The sequence below is a fragment of the Rhinolophus sinicus genome, chromosome X, assembly GCF_036562045.2.
Source record: "Rhinolophus sinicus isolate RSC01 chromosome X, ASM3656204v1, whole genome shotgun sequence".
Classification (NCBI taxonomy): domain Eukaryota; kingdom Metazoa; phylum Chordata; class Mammalia; order Chiroptera; family Rhinolophidae; genus Rhinolophus; species Rhinolophus sinicus.
The window spans coordinates 36,636,106-36,649,952 of NC_133768.1; the positions used below are offsets into that span (position 1 = coordinate 36,636,106).

At 36.9% G+C, this 13,847-nt stretch overlaps 1 protein-coding gene across 1 annotated transcript; it reads right to left on the reverse strand.

Annotated features, from left to right (window-relative positions):
* Positions 1-806: 806 nt before the first annotated feature.
* FUNDC1 (FUN14 domain containing 1) lies at positions 807-13,524 on the reverse strand. The gene is made up of 5 exons (XM_019718198.2): positions 13,321-13,524; positions 12,410-12,566; positions 8,809-8,884; positions 4,227-4,355; positions 807-2,205 (listed from the first exon to the last, which is right to left on the reverse strand). Exons 1-5 carry the CDS (start codon positions 13,346-13,348, stop codon positions 2,128-2,130), a joined length of 468 nt encoding a protein of 155 aa, XP_019573757.1. The 5' UTR covers positions 13,349-13,524; the 3' UTR covers positions 807-2,127.
* Between the last annotated feature and the right edge of the window lie 323 nt (positions 13,525-13,847).

The following is a 13,847-nucleotide window of genomic DNA, read 5'->3' on the forward strand; positions in this document are numbered from 1 at the left end:
CATACAGCTGCTTTAAGTAGTGTACAAGCTAGTGGGAAAATGGCGCAGACATGAGTCAGAACAAGGGGCACTAATAGAGAGGAGACAGTATGGAAAGCACTGGTAATATTTTGCATTTTATACAAGTATTTAAAAACAAATCAACATGTACTTGGAAATGTATAGGTAAAAATGAAGGTGGCTGGTCAGCTCAGTTGGTTAGAGCATGGTGCTAATAACACCAAGGTTGCCAGTTCGATCCCCGCAGGCTCGATCCCCTCATGGGCCACTGTGAGCTGCACCCTCCACAACTAGATTGAAACAACTACTTGACTTTGGAGCTGATGGGTCCTGGAAAACCACACTTAAAATAAATAAAAAGCTTTAAAAAGAAAAAAAGAAAAATGAAGTGCTATCTTTTTCAGTTTTCATTCATGTTTGGACTCTGAAAGTAGTTATCCCTACAACTCATATGCCAGGTTCTCCTATATTATTATACAACTTTTCATACAGAAATATTTTAGTCTCCATTTGAGGGCAAACATTTTTGTGAAACCCTCCCCCCACTTTCCCAGTGTATCATACACATGACACTATAAATATTTCCAAAATGAACAAATTGAACCAGCTACTAGATCTCCCCATAGTAGCCCATCCTACTATACCAGATGAAAGCATCACGCAGATAGGGAGCAGAGAAGCGCAGCCAAGGTTCTACCTAACTTAGAATATTTTTCCCTTTTAATTCCACAGTAATGAATAGCTTGTAAGGCAGAAACCGAGAAAAGCTCAAAGAAAAAAACACAAATATTTATAAGCAAAATCACTTCATATTAAGAAAGTTTGAGTTTTATTTAGCATTGTATCTGAGGCACTAATGAGAGTAAAGAGAAGAAAATGAAGACCAATCCCACATTCAATTTTAAGGGGTCTTACAATAATGAAAGCACACAGATTGTAACCAATCTTGAAAGTATCAAATGCCTTATTTTTACAATACACAAAATATACTATGGGCACTTCCTATCAAAAGGAGATAGTCTAAATATCTGCAAAGTCTTTCCAATCTGAAGACTCCAACACTTGTTGTTCTAATGTTTTTTCCAATTCCAACCTAGAACTCTACAGACAAAACAAACAATACAGAAAGCTTTTCTGGGCAAAAGAGCCACAAAGGGAGTGTGATGTCAGCCCTGAGAATCAAGTCAAAATGGCCTAGTGTTCAACCAGCATAATGCTACCAAAACTTTGAAAGCCTTAGCTCTTACTCTCAGACTAGATCAAGGAGACAATTCTCTTTAAGCTATAATTTCATGATTATATAGAAAAATCACTGTTCTTTAGACAGTAAATTCATACTACACTACTAAGTATTTTAAAGTGATTTTTATCTCTTTGTGAAGAAGAGGCCAAAATAATAATTATGACTTTTAGAAATGGGAAAGGAGGTTCACTCAAAGTTAGTAAAATGAATCAATGACCCACCTATATGTACCCTCAAAATAGTCCTGCTCAGGCTGCCATGATAAATACATTAATAAAAACATTAGAAGCTTACATACAAGAAGATATACTTTTACAACTACAGACACCAAAAAGAAAAAAGAAAAAGAGCTTTAAACATGTAACATTTCCTTAGGAGAGCCTTTCTTGAAACTGTTTACTACAGTCATTATATAAGCAGAGTAAGAATTGCAGAGAAAAACAACCTAAAAATTGGTATTAAATCTGCTTAATATCATTAATAATTCTGCTATTTCTAAATCCTTCCACAAAAAGGCATTACAGCTCTTCAGTTTATTGCAAACGTATCTTTCAAAACAAGTCAACCCTAATGTTGAAGCTATAATACAAATTTGTAATTATCGGCACTATACTATAAAGCACAATAAAGAACATCTGATTTAAATAAATGAAAGCCATGTTCTGCTCAGTAATACTATTGTACACGTACCATATAGGTTGTTTTATAGCAGATACTAGTTTGCCAAACTGCAGATGGCAAAACGCTAAGTTGTGAGTTTGATATTGTCCAGCTAGTTGTTTCTCATCACCCTGGAGAGTCTAGCGGCGTGTAATGTTGACAGCCCATCTTGTCGCCACCACTTCTCTTCTAGGTGACTCCACTGTGGTAGAATATTCATATCCTTAAGATGCAAGGCCTAGCAAAAAGCCTCCCACAAATCCACTGGATATCACAATGTTCTGTTTGACAAATTCTGTTGCCTGAAACATAAAGTAAGTTTAAACAAAAATACTCTTAATTATGCTACAAAATGGGTGAACCTCAAAAACATTACGCTAAGTGAGATAAGACAGACAAAAAAAAAAAAAGGACAAGTGTTGTATGATTCCACTTACATAAACAGTCAAATCCATTGAGACAGAAAGTAGAACAGAGGTTAGCAAGGGTTGAGGAGAGGAGTTAACTGTGGGAGTTATTGCTTAATGGTTAGCGTTTCTGTTTGGGATGATAAAGTTCTGGAAATGGATAGTGGTAATGATTGCACAAAAGTGGGGATATACTTAATGCCAGTGAATTGTGCGTTTAAAAATAGTTAAAATGTTAATTCTTGTTATGCATATTTTACCACAATAAGAAAACAAAGCAAAATTTTAAAAAATACTTTTAATTATTGAATCTGGAGCTAATAACATTTTCAGATGTTTTCCTCTATTCAATAAATACTTAGCAACAATGCTTGTACACCTACTACAGCATGTGCCAACCACCACACATGATGCCAAGGCTGTCTATTACAAACTGAAGGAGGCTACAGCCCCCAGCCAGGCCCAGTAAGCTTCTCAGCTACTGAGATAACAGGTATGTTTAACAGATACTGATTGCCTATTCTGTGCCAAGCACTGTTCTAGGACCCAAGCCACAGCCAAGCAATAATCTCATGGGTAAAGAGAAATCTACTTATAGTAGGGCAGATATAAATGATGCATTCAGCAAGTTATTAACACAGATTACTTAATAAATTCCCACAGCATGCATAATAATGACAATCTACTTAGCCAATAAGAAAAAAATGTACAGAATCAAAAATATACCACATTGACAAAATGTTTAATACAAATAAAATCATGAAGCAATCAGACAAACAATGGGATATTCTGCCTAGATGCTTCAAAAATGTCAGTGTTGCACCACTGCAGTGGGGGATGTCCACAATGGAGGGGTTGCGCATGTGTGGGGGCAGGGAGGACATGGGAACCCTCTATATTTTCTGCTCAATTTTGCTGTGAATCTAAAACTACTGTGAAAAATAAAGTCTATTTAAAAAATTAAAAAAAAAAAAAACCAAAAATGTCAGTGTTGTGAAAGACAGAAAACACACACACACACACACACACACAAACCCAGATGAGGTAACTGTTCAAGATTAAAGGAGATTTCAGAAACATGACAACCAAATACAAAATATAATTCTTGATTATGAAAAAAAGGTATAAAAGATATTTTGTGAAAAAAATTTAATGTGGACTGTATATTAGGAAATATTATTGTACCATGTTAAATATTTGAGAATTAATAAGAGTAATAGTAGTTGTATAGGAGAATATCCATACTGTGGGTAGATATATGCTGAAGTACTTCAGAGTAAAGTCATGATGTCTTAAACAGTTCAGAAAAAAAACGTGTAAATCTCCCACACAGATAAAGCAAATACTGCAAAATGTGAACAATTTGGTGAACAGATGAGGCTATTTGGGTATTCACTGTATTTGTCTTTCAACTTTTCAACTGGTTTGAAATTTTTCAAAATAAAAAGTTAGGAGAAGTAAAAGTACAGAACAAAAACAAAGACAAGGGAGAATTCAATTCTAAACAGAGTAGAAGAAGAAAATAGACCAAATATACATAAAAACATTAGTAAAACTAATATATTAATAAAATATACACATTTTAAAACTATTTCACCTCAAGAAAAAAATAGGTAGCTTTAGTATTACCACAGCTTATCTACGCACATACATAATTGTAAAAGCAAAGGAAATACTCTGAAAGAATGTTACCAGCTTTTAAACGCAGATCCAAGTAGATGGGAGATAGGCAGAGAAAACTGTATTAACTACTAAAAAAAACAATTGATTTAAATGGCAGCTTGGTCCCAAATTTTACTTAATACTATAGACATGACCAAAACACCAATTTTTTTTTAAAAAGAAAATCCCTAGTCACATTTTCTGCTAAGCCAGACCCATCCAAAAAAAGAAGGCAAAAATGTACATTGTCTTACTTCTTCAATTATGTTGTTGATTTCAGGTGCTGCCTTATTTGCTCGTTTCTTAATCTGTCTTTTAGCTTTGTTTACACCTTTTTCAACTTTCTTCCAGTCGATCTGCACATAGCCACTGTGACTAGCAATCTACAAAAATGTAATAAAAATGGTTAATTCTAAACCAACTAGGTTGCTAATGAATCTATTACCCAGGAATATATATATACATTCAGATTTCAAAAAAATCTATGAAGCTCAGAAGAAATCACAATTTATTCACAATTCACTTAACAGATACTGAGTGCCTAATCTGTGCCAAGCACTGTTCTAGGCCTCCAAACTATAGCCAAGAACAAGGGAGACATAAGTCCCCACCCTCAGACAACTTCAGGTCATTAGGGAAAACAGACATTAAGCATAAATAATTACTTAGATGTGATGAACACTATGTTAAGAAAAGTATAGTACATGATAGGGGAAAATTTCAAGAATTATAACTATACTATAATTCTATCATAACTTTTGGAATTTGGGAATTAACTAAAAAGAAGAGATTATCAAAATTATACAGCTAATAAAAACGTAACTTTTAATTAAATAGATGTTTAATTACAAGGCATCAGAAACCAATCAGTTATTAGGTCACTAAAGAAATCTAAAGTAGCCTGATAAAAGATCTTCACTAAATCTTATTCTACTTAGATTAAGAATACTTTCTGGTAATTGATTTTGAAAGTAGAATATAAAAGAAATATGCTCTACTCAAGTTTCATGCCATAAATTCTTTTAATAAAACTATAGCTAAATGCCTATTAACCGTAAGAAAAATTCCCATATGATGCTACTGAGACACTACAAAATCTGAACAGGTACAACAGCGTATAGTAAACCAATACAGTAAGCTGGTCCCTCCAAATAATAAAATCAAAATATAAATAATCACATGAGTAATAAAAAAATTAAGCCTTGTATACCATTATAAATCACTTCTATCAAGCTTAGGCTTTCTTTGTAACCTTTTAATGCATCGCTTTGACTATGAACCACACATAAAATACTTCAAATAATAAAAACATCCAATTTTATATAAATAAGGTGGGAATCTTAGCTTCCATTTTCACTGTGAATGACTACATAGAAGAATTTATTTAGCTGCATTTCTTCCTGTATTTATTCACCTACTATCACTTCAAACTCCAGCCTCAGCAAAATGGTGGTGATTAAATCAGATGGCAAGTGAAAGCTTTTCCTGGCAGTAGTTGTTGGGTCACAGGCATGGAGGTGATGATGAGCCTTAGGGACTGGACTTTCCCATAGACAGCAACTATAAACCCTGGATAAAATACAAGGGCTCCAGAATTCAAAAAAGCAAGCAGATTTTGAAAGGGAGTTCAAACTTGTAGAAAGGGTGACCAATAAAAGATGAGTTGCCCATTTTTCTGGCTTTATTCTGAGTGCAGGACGCAGTTGCAGGGTGGCTAACACTTCAACAGAAAATATGCCATCTTTCTGGCCTGAAAGAACCAGAGGCAGAGCCCAGGACAATAACAGCTGCCAGAAGGGAGAGCTCTAGAGAAGGGGAGTCCTAAATTCTATCGTGTAAACTCTACCCAAGTCCTGAACCACACATTCAAGGGGCAGAACCAAGCATTCTGGCTAAGGCTAAAAGCAACAAACTGAAATTTGAGCTGCTACCCACCACAGGTGAAATAGTTTGCAATTTGAGTCTAACTAAGTTAACTGCCTGCTAAAACCAAAACATCAACATATTTCAGAGAAATAAAACAGAACCCAGAGTCTCCACAACATAAACAATCCCAGTGCCCAGGATAAAATCCAAAGTTATTTGATAAAACAGAAAAATGCAGCCTAGTTTCCAAAGAAAATCAACAGATGCCAACCCTGAGGTGACCGAGATACTGGAACTATCAGGACTTTAAAGCAGCTATTATAACTATGCTCAGTGAGGTAAAGGAAACTACACTTATAATCAATGAAAAGGTACGAAATCTCACCAGAGATTCAGAAAATATAAAAAGAACCAAATGGAAATTCTAGAATTGAAAAATACAATATCTGAAATAAATTTACTGGATTGGCTTAATAGCAAAAGGTAGATGACAGAAGAAAGAGTCAGTGAACTAGAACCTACATCATTAGAAATTACACAATTTGAAAAAAAAGGTTGAAAAAATAAATGAACAAAGCCTTGGGACATTACCAAAATGCTAACATGCATGTAATCAGAGTCATGTTCAGAAGGAGAGGAGAGAAAGGAGTGAACAAATATTTAAAGGAAATAATGGCCAAAACCTTCCCAAATATAATTCAAGACATATATTTACAGATTCAAGTAATGACACTCAGATTATGTGGGGGGAGGGGAGGAGCATACTATCCTGTTTCCCCAAAAATAAGATCTAGCTGGACAATCAGCTCTAATGCGTCTTTTGGAGCAAAAATTAATATAAGACCCGGTATTATATTATATCATATTATACATGGTATTATATGTTATATTATATTATACCTTGTCTTATATTGTAGTAAAATAAGACCGGGTCTTATATTAAGTTTTGCTCCAAAAGATGCATGAGAGCTGATTGTCCAGCTAGGTCTGATTTTTGGGGAAACACGGTAGTATGTGATATGGGGGTTGGGAGGCACAGAGAAGTTCAATAAATGATAGCTAAATTCTCATATTCCATACTGGTAAACCAATAGTTAATACCTCAAACTGAAATATCAAGAAATGTTCAAGTAACTTGTTTACGAAAAAAAGATAAATATCTTAAGAGTCAGCTAAGAGTTCAAAGTGGTTGCCTCAAGAGGAGGGGAAAATGGGGGGTTAGTGAAGAAGGCAGAGTATTACTCTAATCCGTAACAAGCGTTGTACATGTGTTTGACTCTGAATTATGGGAATATACAACTCTAAAAAAATAAGTTTAAAAGATTTATATACCACTGTCTATTTTAAGATGGCAGTGTGATAAATACCTACTGGAAGACACCTAATATTGAGTTACTAGAAAAGTTTTAAGTTCTAAGTAAACTAGTATTTATCTTTAAATATAAGTACAGGTAACAAAAATATGAAAGTGAGCCTAAAAAATATGAGGGAATTAGACTAAAAGCCATTTGTCACTTTTATTTCCTCTTTGTTTCCTTCTATCGAATTTTCAATGTAAGTCATATTTGTGGGGGAAAAATAGTTTAATGCAGACAAGTCCCAGGTTCTTCTGCTTAGTAAACTCAAAGTATGTAGACTAAGCCCAGAGAAGTAGAAGGTGGCCATGTGGATTTGAATGGTGCATAACAAGTGGACTGAAATGGACTTCTGAAAAACTGACGTGCAGTAGATTGCAATGTATAATTCTACTTTATGAACATTTCAGGAAACTCTGCTTCAGTCCAGTACCCCTTTCCACTAAACAGAAATGACAACTGAGTTTTCAAATAGCTGTAGAATTAAATACCTTAATTCTTGATAATTCTATAAATACCTTAATTCTTGATTCTGTATAAACCCAAGTCAAAATCAGCTTAAATAAAATTCTCTTCTACACAAATGCTGGCATATTCACTCAGAGGACTATATTTAGATATTAACCGTATTCCTTTTTACCTCTTACCACAATAAGCAATAACTCCTAATAATGCCACCAAAAGAGAGAAAAAATATGTACTTTTAAAAGTTATTTAGAAAACAACTCAAAATATATACTTAACACATACAAGTCCAGTCCCTTTGTACTTCAGGCAACAACACTGGTTATTACATGGTCAATGGCTTAAGTGATGAAGCCAGATTTTGGTTGCTACAACCATCAATTATATTTAAAATCTGGTATGACTGACAGGTAAAATTGCTGCTAACATTCATTCCCAGAGATTTTCAATTTCAGGATTTACTATATTTGATTTTCAGGGAACAATATTTTTGGGAAAATACCAAACAGACATGAATGCTAGATAATATTCTGATAAACATCCTCTAATAGCAAAGCATTTTTAAACCTAAGAGGAACATGAACAAAGCTAAAATTTCAAATCCACCTGCCTCAGAAATAGGATTATGGATGATTTTTTTAAACCCAATTTTCCACTTTCTATATTATTATGGTTCCCTGGTTTTAAAAAACATGTTAGAAATTGCTAACAGCAATTTCCTCTGGGAAGGAAAACTGATGACTAGGAAACGGGAAAGAAAGAGACCTTTTGAATTTTATATACTGTATGAATTTTAAATGTATGTTTAAAATGGTCAGGATGAATAGGTTTATAGTATTGCTGAAATGTTTATTTTGCTAGGGAGATGCTTAAAGGGAAACAAAGAAATGAGGCACCTCGAATTTCAATAATTGTCTTTTTAATAAATGGGATCATACTATGCTTAAAAAAGTTCAAGTATTTTAATTGTTGTCTTTCATGACAGGTGCCAGCTTTGAAAACTCACTTTAGTTTTTTCATAAACTGGTGCCTAAAAGAAAAATTCCATCTTTTATTAAAATGGACAGGAGTGAAATGGCTAAACTTGACTTTCTCAGTTCCCAAGTGCTATATATGTAAGCAAAGGCAAGGAACTAAAGCTTTGACATACCTGAAGGAGAAGAAAGCCACCACCTACTGCAGTTGCTGCAAGTTTTCCAACTTTCTGGAACAAAAATCCTGCACACCTTTAATGAAAGAAATAACAAAAGATGAGATCAATGATGTATTAAACTCTCTCCCTCTTCTACTTTTCATTGCTTTCCTAATAAAATCTTAATGTCTTCCCATTTCTTCTGTTCATATTCCTTACCTGCTCAGAAACCCTCAATGTTTCCCTTCAGTTATATAAGCTACTCAAAAGTGCACAATTAAATTGTCTGAGGTGTGCTTCAGGAATGGAAATAAAAGGAGGGGAATTTATAGGAAAAAAAGGTTGGCTACTGAAACTGAATGTTGAGTATTCAGTGGTTCATTACATTTACATTTGTAAAGTTGAAATTCCCCACAATAAAGGGGATTTGTTTTGTTTTTTCAATACAGTCAAGATGTTCTACACACCTGGCCAACCCCCACGCTACCCAAACCTTCTGCTCCAACCCAGTTAGTTTCCAAACAGGGCATCACCGTTGCTTAAGCTATTACTCTCCCTGTTTCTAGGGGTTTCTAAATGGCTCTGCATTATCTAAAGGTTTTCTACTCTTTAAGGTCCATCTGGAGTTCCACCTTCATGACTACACTTCAGTCCACCTTTCCCATGGTTTCCTTACCTATATCTGTATCTATATCTATAATCTATAATCTATATCTATCTCTATATTAAACTTGTTCTGTATCATCTATCCTGTAAGAATGTCACCCCATACTGCCTGTGTGATTCCTTCCTTCAGTGAGCTCATATTCCCATCAGTATTCCAGATCCACAGCGTGCAAAAGAATCTGATTGCTAACTCTAGTCTTCTGTACTGGGTTAGTGTCCACCCAGAATCCATTTCCTTCCCAGAACCTCAGTTATTTGGAAGGTTACTGCAGATGTAATTTGTTAAGATGAGGCCATACTGGAGTAGGGTGGCCCTAAATCCAATATGGCTTAATCCATTATGTCGCAGAAACACACAGGGAAGACGGCCATGTGATGACGGGGCAGACACTGGACTAAGTCTACAAACCAAGGAATACCAGGGGTTGCTGGCAACCACCAGAAGCTAGGTGAGAAGCATGGAACAGATTCTCTATCTGAGCCTCCAAGAAGGAACCAACCCTGCCAACACTTTTCAGACTTCTAGCCCCCAAACCTGAGAGAGAATAAATTTCTCTTGTTTAAAGCCACCTAGTTGTGGTACTTTGTTACTACAACAGCCCTAGGAAACTAATATGCTTTCATAAATGGAAAATTTACATTTCTAATTACAGGATGAGCTCCTCTAGTACCCAGAACTACATACAGGCATACCTCGTTTTATTGCGCTTCACTTTATTGCGCTTCACAGATGTTGCATTTTTTTACACAAATTGAAGGCAAGACCCTTCACCAGCAGAAAGATTACCACTCACATTATTGTGGTCTGGAATGGAAACCCCAATATCTCCAAGATATGCCTGTATTCAAAATGTCCCAGAGCAAACATCATCTTTCCAACCAAACCAACTGTTGCTAAGGTCCCAATTTGTAAGTGACAGCACCATTCTCTACACTGGCCACCTCATATTCATCTCAGAATTTGCTTCTTCATTGCCTTCAGGGTCCAACTGACTGCCAATTCTATATACTCTATCTTCAAACCATTATTTGACTCTTGTCTTCTTTCCACTCTCAAAGTCATCATTACCTTGTTCCCAGACCACACCAACTAATCTTCTAGACCCTCTAATTAATCTTCACACCTCCATTTCTCCTAGCAACGACCCACCCTGACATTAGTTTTAATTTCTTATTATGATAAAAAAAACTATAGTTACCTACAGCTAAATATAATCTCCTCAGCCTCCCACTCATGTCCTGAATTGGTCTGATTGTTAACTAGTTAAGTTAATGCCTATTAACCATTCTTCCTTCATGTATGCCACAGTAGCACATCTGTTTTATATCCTAAGAAAATTACAAAAATTTACTATACTGAATCTAAAGTCATTGCAGCAAATCACCTGTGTAGTATTAGTCCTATTACACAGTTCCTGGGCTGACGTCTGGCTATTATCCAAACATGCATTAGTATAAAGACTGTCCCTCAGGTGGGAAGTCCTCAACAAAGGCTCAGAAAAGGAGTGGAGGAAGCAAGCAGCAGTCAAGTCTAAACAACATCCCAGGCAGCGTGCTCCACAAGCATGTCTGTCCTTGATGGCATAAGCCACTAAAATGAATCAACTTCCCTGCTCTATCCATAGGCTTTCCAAGCAAACTTCTGCCAATTACGGAGTTTCTCACTGAGTTTGAGCTACAAGGAGAAAACATACAATGATTTAATTCTATTGCTCAAGTACTTTTTAATCTCTTTTAGTATAGGGCTTTAGGCCCTGACACTTTAACCAATCACCTACGGCACCAAATTATGAGTTTATTTAAACAGGGGACCAGACCCTGAATTATGGGGATCAAGGTACAACTGGCCTATGGAGAATCGTCTGAATAACCAGGACCCTAACCAGGCATCTCTTTTAATTACAGGCTTTCTTCATAAGCAGCATTAATAAGTACACATCATGAATAAATACTGTACTTCTTTATCACAGAACCTTCACAATGAGTGTTTCTACCATCAAATGGCATTTACAAAAAGGCACGGAGGAGTGCACCATTGTTCCAAGGTGCACGTAAAATACAAATTTAAAGAATTAATTTTATACTTATCAAGTTTAAATATGTAAATATTTAAATTAATGTAAGATTAATTTAATTTAGAATCTAAGGAAAGAAATGATTGTGCACATGTTAAGCACCCACACTAACTTCAAAAATTCTCTATGGTCATGAACATTTTCAAAATAAACGGTCAAACTTGTTTCTGACCCGTTACTTAACTAATCTTTTATTCTAGGAATAACAGAATTAGATATATAGTAGCAATTATGTAATCATGTGATCTGAAATGTTAACTGGTTAGGTTAATGCTTATTAACTGCTTAATGTATTCCATATTATTAGAATAAGCAACCCACCCTTTAATTCCAACAAAGGCTCAGTGTTCTACAACTCTTCTTCAAGTATTACAATCCAAACTAGCCCATAAAAATCAACACAATCATCTGTATCATAATCAATAATTTTTACTGAGAATTTTCAGTGCTCTCAGTAGAGCTGACAATCCTGGAGACCAGTTCTACTGTGGGAGTATCACAGGTTTTTCCAGTTGTTAGCACTGAACAAGTAAAATATATAATTAACTCATCTATTTCTTTCTCTTTACTATCAGTGAAGCAGATCCACTACATTAGCTAAATTTGAGAAGGGGAAAAATATATAAAGAATCAAAGGAAGGGTGTGGAGGAAACAGTGGAACAATTGTGGGCACCGGGGAGGGAGATCACCAAAACCCAACACTGAGTCTCTGAGTGTAGATTACACTAATCATATCACAGAGAAAAGTCTCAAGTTAGAGCTCTTCTGGGATTAACAGTGTAAAACCACTAGTAAGTGAGCTCAGTAACTGTCCCATGTACAAAACGGCAGCAGTCAGGCTCCCAGTGAAATGTAATGAAAAAGATGTTATTCTCACCAGCCAGTCACTCCACCCATTACAATCTGGGTGGCTACTGAGTATTTTTCTACCATAGGTCCAGAACTGTGGCCAAACACTCGATTCCACCAGTGGTGTCTTCTTGCATACTCAGTTAAATCCAACACTTCATAAGATTCATCATCACTTTCATATTCTTCAAAATACAAAATGGGGAAAATACATTTAGAGTCAACCAAAATCAGAAACGTCCTACACAATTTTTATGTTACAAGGCACTGTTACTTTTCGACTACAGTTAAAAAGATCTAGATGGAAACATTAAGAGTTTGTTACATCCAATCCCTGAGACTAAGTAAGGCCTCAAGAGTAAAAGGGCCTAGCATCTCCTTTGCAAAGGCCCAGGGCCGGCCTGGGGGCCTGAACCAGGGCTAGGTCAGAGTTACACAGCAGTGAGGGGTCGTTCCCCTCCCCCAAATCTCAGTAGGATCAGGCCAAAGTTACATAGCAGTAAGGGGTTAACCTCCAAATTTCAATAGCGTCAGATCAGTTTCACAACATGAAGGGTAACCCGCAAATCTCAGGGCCAGGGCTAGAACTGGGTCCATTTTCATCGGTGGAAGAAGGGGTTCTCCTGACAGAACCGATTAGGGGGTCCGTCAAGAAGAAATTACTTCAGAGTTAAGACTGAAAAATGCGTCTGAAGATGGAAATGAGGGGCCACAGGTGAAGGTAAGGCCGGAGGTGGGCTGTGTTGGGGGTGGGGATCGCTTTTCGCCTGCGTTCCGCCGAGAGGAGAGGGGAGTATAGATCAGAGGGGTGCTCAAAGGGGCTGTCGCAGAAAAACAGCCCCAGGAACCCTGGAGCAGGGGAAGGAAGAGGGGCCCCTGGAACAAGGTCGAGAGCTGTGAGCCGCGTCTCAGATACTACTTCGGGCCCCGGCCGCTCACCTTGGGGAGGGGGGTTCCGGGTCGCCATGATACCGCCGGCGGCCTGTATTGAACGTGGTCCCCGCCCGCCCTCCTCTCCCCACTACTTTAAGAGCCGCTCTAGGCCCAGATGGAAGTCTATGGTCTCTTTTTTCCTCCTTCTTCTGTTTCTCCTCCGAGCGCGTTATCCTGTCCCCGCCCCCTCCTCTTTGCGCAGGGTCTTCTGCGCAAGCGCAAGACTGGTGGGACGTTGGTCGGATAGCAGTCCCAGGAGGGCTTGTGGGAGCTGTAGTTCGTTGTCGTCGGCAACCCTAGCTTCCCACTCCACCCCCCCTAGAATTTCCACGACCTAAATTGTTACTTTATTTTAAACAGTCTCAGGGCTGTAGAGGAGGGCTTCATTACATGGTATAAAGCGAAAACCAGCTTGGCATTTTGAACACTGTACCACAATTCAAGCCCTTGAGAAAAAAAGGCTTTTTAAAAAGAAATAAGAGAAACCCTTTTTCAAACCACACTGTTCTAAGGAGGCAAGGGCTCACTAATGG